Genomic DNA, 8,408 nt, shown 5'->3' with positions numbered 1-8,408 from the left:
GACGAAACAACATGAAGGTCTCCTTGTTCACATTACCGAAGTTTTCTTAGGACGGGGAGGGGGCAATGGCCCCCTACCGTGGAAAAATTCTTAAAGATATCTATTTAAGCTAATTTTTTTATATATTACTTAAAGTTTTGGCATGATTGGTATCCCCTTAACAATCTCCCTCATACACAGAAGACTTGAAACATATTTGTATTCGGCAAGAAAAATAGTAGGTTATGAGCGAGACTCTATCCAGATCTACTGATCTATGAACTCCGCGAGCGAACTGAGCCAGCCATGAGGTGCCTATCGGCAAGGCTTGGAAAAGCCTTAAGTTTAGGCTCCCTTTCCAATAATAAACTAAATAATACTTACACTTGAAATATTCATAGTCTCCAAAATCTTGGCGGAGACGTTTGAAATATTTATTTCAAATGATTGGCCGAACTATATACCATAATTCTTATTTTTACCAATAGCTACTTGTGTATACATGTATACACATATGCATCTCTAGAATTAATCGGAGAAAATTTATGAGGATCGGTGTTGTTCTGGACATTTGGAAAGGCTAAGGCTAATTGTTGAAATATATGTTTGGTAAGAAGGATGGTAAACTATAGCTTAGGATATTTTTATTTTCTAAAATTATTTCAAACTCTACAGCCTACATATACGTAATATAAACGTACTAAGTATGAAAAAAAAATCCTAGGCCAAGGCCCTAGCTGCTAAGGGCCCGGGGCGAGCGCCCTATGGGCCGGCCCTGTATGGAGGGCGCCCTTGTTGTCTCTGAGTTGCACAAAGCCTAGCCTACCAATAGCATATGCAATGGAGTGAGAGGGGGAGGCATTGAAAGGGGCCCTCGTGCGAATGGGAAGTGGTAGAGATGGAGGCACTCACCGAGCCCCGAGGAAACGACCGATGCGGCTCTGACCGCCAAGCCGCCGCGTCGATGCCTCGGCAGGCACCACCGTCCACCACCTGAGGCCGCACCATCGTCTTCTGCGGCCACCATCCGCTGCACCAACCCGTGGCGCCCCCTCCTGTCGTGTGCGCGCTCCTCCCGCTGCTTCTTCAATTTGTAGAGCTTGGAGCTCCATGGAGGAAGAGAGATGGAGGGGATGGGAGATGAAGAGGAAGATGGACGAGAGAGAATAGGAGGAGGCGCCCACCGCCCCTTGAGCTCCATTGGGGAAGAGGAGAAGCGGGGATTGGGGAGGAGAGGAGACGTGGGGATTGGGTGCCCCGCGATCTAGGTTTTTACTGCCCTCGCGGGTAGGAGAAAGAAGGTAACGCGGACGAACACCTGCGGCTGTCTCCGACTAGCGCCCCCCACACGCAGCTGGTTCCATGAATCTTTGGCTCGTTTAAAGACAAAAGGTGCAGAAAAAATTACCGCATCGGACGGTTCGCATAAAAAGCGGACGATGGAATTTACTGGTGCAGGTGGAACGAGACTCGATCGATTTGCCCCTCTCAGGTGCCTCCAATACGCGAGTAACGCATGAACATTTATAGGAAGTATGATCATGGCCAGTCGAGTGCACTGTTGCGTCATAGGCTCCGGAGTGTGCCTTGGAAGTTTCAGGCATCTCCTGGATTTTTAGGAGTCGCGCAAAATCTACATAACACTTGGATTTGGGGATCTATTTAAAGGGATCTTCTTCGGCAATGGTTCCTAAGTTTTGAACATGTTTCTTACACCATTCTTGATCTTCCAAAGGTTTCTATTTCTCAATCCCTAAAATGACTCTTCCATCTCTTTGCGAGAAAATAGACTCTAAGTATGACAATGTTGGTAGCCATGTGAAACCTGATAGTACCTGATCTAAAAGTTTATTGAGACACATCGAAGGATCGAAAATCGGGCTTCACATACCCAACTTCTTGAAGATCCCATTAGCACGTGTCAATTTTACGAAATCGTTTCTAACGAAATTGCGTCATAGTGTAAAATCACCGTAAACTGTAAACTGTGTTGCTAGATATAACACTCAAAATATCTTATACTCCCTCCATTCCTAAAAGATTTTTAAGTCTATCTAGATACGAAGATATATAGATATGTTTTAGTTATATATTAATCCATATCTAGAAAAAGTTGCGAAGATTAACAGAGGAAGTATTTGGAAACAGAAATGAAGTAATGTTTTGTTTTTTTCTCTTAGGGCATTTTTAGCGGACCGACCCAAATCGGCGACCCAAACGGTCCGTTTTTGTCCGTTTGGGTCAGCTCGTGGACACGATGCGTCGCGCGGTCCGGTCTGCCCGGACAGAGCATCCAACGGCACGATCCATTCAGTCCGCTGAACGCTTGCTAGTTGGCCAACTCCATTTGAAATTACAACACAAAAACATAGCAATTGAGAAGCATAATATGTGGCAAACATGTCTTTGCCCTCGAGGCATCGCCAATGGGTGGCAAGTATCTGTAGAATGTGCAAAGTTAAAGAATATCTTACAATATATCTAAAAAGTGGCAAGTTTCACCCAAAAAATGGCCACTTTTACCAAAATGGCAACCATCTATGCCAATATCCTTTAATGATCGCGGGCAAGGATTATCTTCTGCCTCTTCTCGATACAAGCCCTTTGCACGACATTGGTGATGGTGGCCAAGTTCGTGAGCATGATCCGGTTCTTCTCGGCTATGATCTTGGCTTCAGCCTCCAACACCTTGGACTTGGAATCGGCATCCACGAGCCAAGTCCGTGAGCATGATCCTGCTTCTTCCCAGCGGTGGCCGTGGCCATGGCAGGCATGGCGACGGAATCCATCGCTTCCGTTGACTTTTTCGTTGGCCGAATTTCTATGAAAGGGTTTTTGGAGGGAATGTGTGTACCACTGGCGGGAGGGACCATGATCTTCTAGGGAGGAAGCACATAAATTATCCGGCCCGACGCATCGGCGTCCCAAATTTGTAAAGCGGATAGATCAATCCGTACGAATCTGTCGGTGCGTCGTTCCACTGGAGTGTACCCAAATGTTTGCGTGAACTGGTTGGCACGACCAAAACCATTTAAGTCGGCCCGCTGCCCGAAGCACACTCCCAGCTCCGGCGCGCGCAGGGACAAGAAAAAAGAAAAATGTAAGAAAGAAAAATAAAAAATACTAGAAGAAAAGACACATTGCCAGCTGGTCCTCCGTGTCCGTGTTAGTACGCCCGCCCGAGATCCAAGCGCCCCTTCTGATCTCTCCCCGGCGCGCGCGCCAGCCACCGGCACCGGCACGCACGCACCACGCGGCCGGAAAAAATGGCCGACGACTCCACCGTCTCCGCCCCCGCCGCCGACCCCGCCCCGGCTTCGGCAACCGCTAAACCCTCCCGGCCCACTGATCCCGACTTCCTCAGCTGCGTCCTCCAGCCCCCAACCCCCTCCTCCTCCTCCTCCTCCCGCCCCGACGCCGACTACGCCGCCCTCCGCCGCTTCCTCCTCCGCCGCAAGCCCCCCTCCGCGCTCCACCACCGCATGGTACCCGCTCCTAGATCCCTCCTCCTGCCAATGCTATCATCCCCGTTTTTATTGCTCTTGCTGGGGACAATGCATGCATGATTCAATGGAATGCTGCAGGAGTGGCGGTGCAGCGGCAAGGGCTACGTCGCCCACCGGAACTTCCTCCTCCGCCGCCTCGACGGCGGAGCCGCCTCCAGCAGCGCCCACAGCACGCCCGGCAACAGGTGACGCCTCTGATTGCTGTCTGCCTCCTTGCCTGCCATGCCCATACCGTACAACCAAATCTTGCTAATCAATTTAATTGGGAATTTTAGCTTATGCTAGTCCACTAGTTTCCTCTTAATCTCAATCCTTTGAGCACGTCAATATGCTCCGCGAGGTGAAATCTAACATCTTGGGCGCTCTGATTGACCAGTGGAAGGTGGTTTGCTGCCCCTGCTACATCTGAAGTAGACAGCTGGAGTTCTATCCGGGTTCGTTCTTTTAGCTTTCTTATTATTATGAAGCTTGCTTGGATACTTTTTCTCTTGAAAAAGTGTGTTTCCACATGTTGATGTAGCCTTGTGTGAAGGCTGACACATGTAACCTCTCTGCTGCAGGACCTCAGAAGTAACAGCGGTGTATTAAGCCGCACCGTAAGCGTCAGCTCAAAGCAGAGTGAACCTGAGCGCCATGTCAGATTTGCCGAACCTGCGTACTCGTTTGTTGGAATGCATTGCATCTTTGATAACTGCAAAGCATCAGGTGATTTGCTCATGGTTATACTTTTTCTTCTCTGTCAAAGATGAGGTTGTCTCATACTCCTGACCCAATTGAGTAGTATGCTCATCCATTATTGATTTTACCCTTGGCAGTTACGATACTGAAATTTGGCCGTGCCAGTTCGGATGTGCTTGCTTATGGTTCATCTGATGGCAGCTTGACGGTTTGCCAGGTTTCTGACCCACCATCCGTTCTTCAGAAATTAATAGGGCATTCTAAAGATATCACAGGTTAGATTTCCTTAATTGTGCTTTGAAATGTATTTTTTTTGTAAATCTACCTTCATTTTCTCACAAACTATTTGGCTTCAAGCACTAGAAAGACTGAAATCTACACCTAGGTCACTAAACGAATTTGGGTTTGTGTTAGCTACAAAGGTTTGTAAGACTTGAAGAACTTATGATATTTTATGAATTTCGCAAATATAAACGGACCGTGATCAATTTAAGCTGCACTTCACTGTCTATTCTTTCATTGGTCAAGTATCCTGTGAGTTCAAATTCTAACTGCATTACAGATTTTGATTTTTCATCTAATAACCAGTACATAGCTTCATGCTCCATGGATAAAACTGTGAGAGTGTGGGAGATATCGAAAGGCACTTGTATCAGGGTCGTATATGGAGTTTCTTCCCAGCTATGTATCAGCTTTCATCCTGTAAGTACAAACTTACTGGAAAAGCATGGTTGCTATTTCTTGCACCAATGCCTTCTGTCTGCAGTGATGATAAAATAATATAGTATCTTCTGTATCATATATTTACTTGTTTTTCTTCACTTTATTGCAGGTGAATAATAATTTGCTGTTAGTTGGCAATGCGAACAGGGAAATCAATGTAAAATTCATGCCCTGTTGCTCCGAAATATTTATATGCAATAGATCCCTTTCGCATATGTTGCTTGTTGGCTGGTCCTCTGACCAATGTTCTCCTCTGAAATAATAATGGAAATATATGTTTGTTTGTTTGTTCTGGTATTTATTTCAATTAAGCTGATGTAACTACTACTCATTAAATAGTTCTAAATCATGTCAACTTATGTAATTAGAAGCACATTTTTCTTTGCTTTTACGGTCATGTGATCCATTTCCATTTCTAATCTAGGCAATTAATTTTAGCACTGGGAGAGTAGTCAGCAAGGTCACCTTTGATAATGCGGTTACAGCTTTGGATATAGATCACACTGGACAGCTTATTTTTGCTGGTGATGCGCAGGTATCCTATACTTTTAATTTCAACACTCATATGGACTGTTAAAGTTTATCATTTTGAAGTGGTGCTTCAAATGTACAGGGTTACATATACTCTATCAGTGTGAACTCTCACACGGGGTCGCTATCTAGAAGTCATAAGAACAAGAGTTGTAAGAGCAAATCTTCTATTACAACCATCCAGTACCGCACATTCTCTCTGGTAGCACGTTGTTCAGTACTTTTATCTTGTGCTCAAGATGGAAACCTGTATTTTTTCAGGTATGCTACCTTTACTGTCTTGTCTAACCTGTGCTGGCTTCCACTTTTTCCTCACTGGTATTTATTATTGTCATTTCAGCATTGCGACAAATGCCCAAGGATACTTGACTCTCATATGCTCGCTAAAATTGGCCTCAACGGTGCAGAATATCCGCGCTTCTTTCTGCCCGCTTCTTTCCCTTGAGAAAGGGGAATTCATAGGTAAGTTGGAACTATATGTAGTTGATTCATATGGGTTAGCTGAACTTAAACTGCTGGCCATGCATATCTCAGGGTCGTCTTGTTCCCATTAGTTTGCAATCAAGTTATACTGCAAGTTTTATTGCTTTCCCTCAGTTATTGTTTTACTGTTAATCGCATACTGCTGGGCAGCGTTCGAGCCCCCCAGGGATTACGCTGTGCGCTCATGGTGTTTCTTCTATAAAAATACGCCGCCATGGGCTAGCCCTGGCCAGTCTCATTTTTTTTTGTTTTACTGTTGATTAATATTTGTGAATGCTTAGTTACAATTGTAGTTCAATGACGCAACAGACAATCACATTTGAGTAGTTGACACATCATTCCAAGTTTTCCTGAGCGAGCAACTTTTTAAGGCCATCGAGCTGATCTTTTGAAACTAACTAACAACCTATGATTAATAGCTTTGGCAATTGAGTGTGCTTGCTCTATCAAGAATAAATAAATCATGTGCCCTTCACTACCCGTTTGTCTGTCTTCTCTTGTGCATTCCTTAACTGCTGTAAAAATTGAAAATGTAGCTGACTTATATTTTCTTCTGAATATGAAGTTACTGGGAGTGGGGATTCAAACGTTTACTTCTACGATTTGGCACGGCCAAAGAATTCGTGTGTAAATAAACTGCAGGTATGTTTACTGTTCATCTACTTGTCGTATATCAAACTTTGGTCTCAAGGTGAGGCACTAATGAAGCCATTTACATTCCTGAAGGGACATGGCTCTCCAGTAATTGGAGTGGCCTGGAACCATGGAGAAAATTTGCTGGCCTCGTCTGATTCAGACGGTACAGTTATTGTATGGAAACGAGCAAAATCTAATTAGAACGATTCCATATTCCCAAGGATGCTTGCATACAGCAATTGTAGAGGCTGATACATGATTCCAACGGAGTTATTGTGTACGTGCATTGTACCTATCACCATGTTGTTTGTAACATACGACAAGGCCTGGGCGAAGAAGATGTACCGGCCTTCAATTGTATTTACAGAAAGTATAGGTTTCCCAGTAGAGTGTAAATCAATTTTCCGGTACACCTTGTATCATTTCGTAATTTTGCCCCCAATTATATTTATTTGTTGTTCAGTGTTGGAAGGTACAGTATAGTGGAAACAGTTTTGGGTCTTCCAAATACATATGGTGCGTTCTGGTGTTGCTCTTCAAACCAAAGTTGTCGAGTTGAAATGGAATCTTTCTGCACTATTCCACAAGTTCAGTGTTACTCAGATTCCATAATGTGAAAGGTTGTTGCTTTAGCTAAGCGTAATATGTGCACGGCCTTTTTTGTTCTCTCAGTAACTTTTTGCTGAGTTGCGGTTTGCCTGTTCTCTGCAAGCCACAGGCGCGATGCACCTGCACGTCGTTCTCAATCTCAACCATTGGCCCATGCACCAGGTTTCACAAGAAAGGGCGATCACAACAAACAACAGGCAATATGTAGCGGAGGTGTAACACGGCCGGCTCATATAGGGTAACAGGTGGAATAGGACACGTGACACAACAGAATCACAACATAGGGATATAAAATTTACTAAATTTGGAGGTGTAGATATTAAGTTATGAATTTTGCAAGTTTTAGGCATTTTAATTCAATTTATAAAGTGGCCAAGTTTTTATCGTTCAAAAGTTGAAACAAATTTTATAAACATAAATATTATGTTTTTGATGCTCAAGGATTTTTTTTTTAAAGGGAGGCAAAAGCTTTGCCTCATCTATTAATTAAGAAGATGGTGCCCGGTTTTTAGGAGAAAACCGGGCAAAAACCTACAACAACCAGACCAAGCCAGCACAAACAACACACCCACATAGACCACAATGCGACCCCAACAAACACTCAACACGACACTCCAACACCGCGTCGAAGAAGACATGCCACGGCAATGGGAGGCACCCGTCAACCAACCTCGGATCCCTGGAAGGCAACGGCCAAGGTGGCGAGAAACTCAGAAACCTCTCTGCCAACGATAGCTCCGGGCACCATTGGCAAAAACCCCGACTTATGCTCAAGGATATCAAGTTTGTACCAAAAGGATTTCGAAAAACTGATTTGAATTCGTTTTTAAAAGGTGCTGCAAGGAAGAACCCTAAAACAGTAAAGAGGAGAAGGAATTTGGAGCTCCAGGAATAGGAATATGCACAGCGTGTAAGCTCCAAAAAGATGGTTTAGTGCGCCGGCCAGGATTTTAACACAGCTCGCCTGGCGAGATGCAAAGGAACAGCACCAATGTGCTACAATTTGGATTTGACAAGATACCAGCTTCACAAGAGAAAACGTGTAGTCTCCAGTTAACTGAAGAATTGGACAAAAGACAGACGTTTCATCAGCGAACTGGACGTGCAAAAAGGTAGGCTTTGTGATGATTAAGGGATTTGAACTCGGGATGTGTTAAACAATAACAATGTTTGCTCTTTTTCATTCGCAGAAAAAAAAACAATAACAATGTTGGGATTCGCCCACGAATTGATCACATCAAACTAGACGAACACACGCAGATA

At 44.4% G+C, this 8,408-nt stretch overlaps 1 protein-coding gene across 1 annotated transcript; it reads left to right on the top strand.

Moving 5' to 3' along the window:
• The first annotated feature begins 3,137 nt into the window (after nucleotides 1-3,137).
• Nucleotides 3,138-7,003, top strand: LOC127343995 (uncharacterized). The gene is made up of 12 exons (XM_051370221.2): nucleotides 3,138-3,464; nucleotides 3,564-3,670; nucleotides 3,862-3,919; nucleotides 4,046-4,190; nucleotides 4,301-4,438; nucleotides 4,726-4,865; nucleotides 4,996-5,043; nucleotides 5,311-5,421; nucleotides 5,500-5,678; nucleotides 5,758-5,879; nucleotides 6,466-6,542; nucleotides 6,627-7,003. Exons 1-12 carry the CDS (start codon nucleotides 3,246-3,248, stop codon nucleotides 6,735-6,737), a joined length of 1,455 nt encoding a protein of 484 aa, XP_051226181.1. The 5' UTR covers nucleotides 3,138-3,245; the 3' UTR covers nucleotides 6,738-7,003.
• The last annotated feature ends 1,405 nt before the right edge of the window (nucleotides 7,004-8,408 follow it).

Source organism: Lolium perenne, chromosome 3 (assembly GCF_019359855.2).
Source record: "Lolium perenne isolate Kyuss_39 chromosome 3, Kyuss_2.0, whole genome shotgun sequence".
Classification (NCBI taxonomy): Eukaryota; Viridiplantae; Streptophyta; class Magnoliopsida; order Poales; family Poaceae; genus Lolium; species Lolium perenne.
Note: the sequence above shows the minus strand (reverse complement) of the source record. Positions and strands in the feature narration are given on the sequence as shown.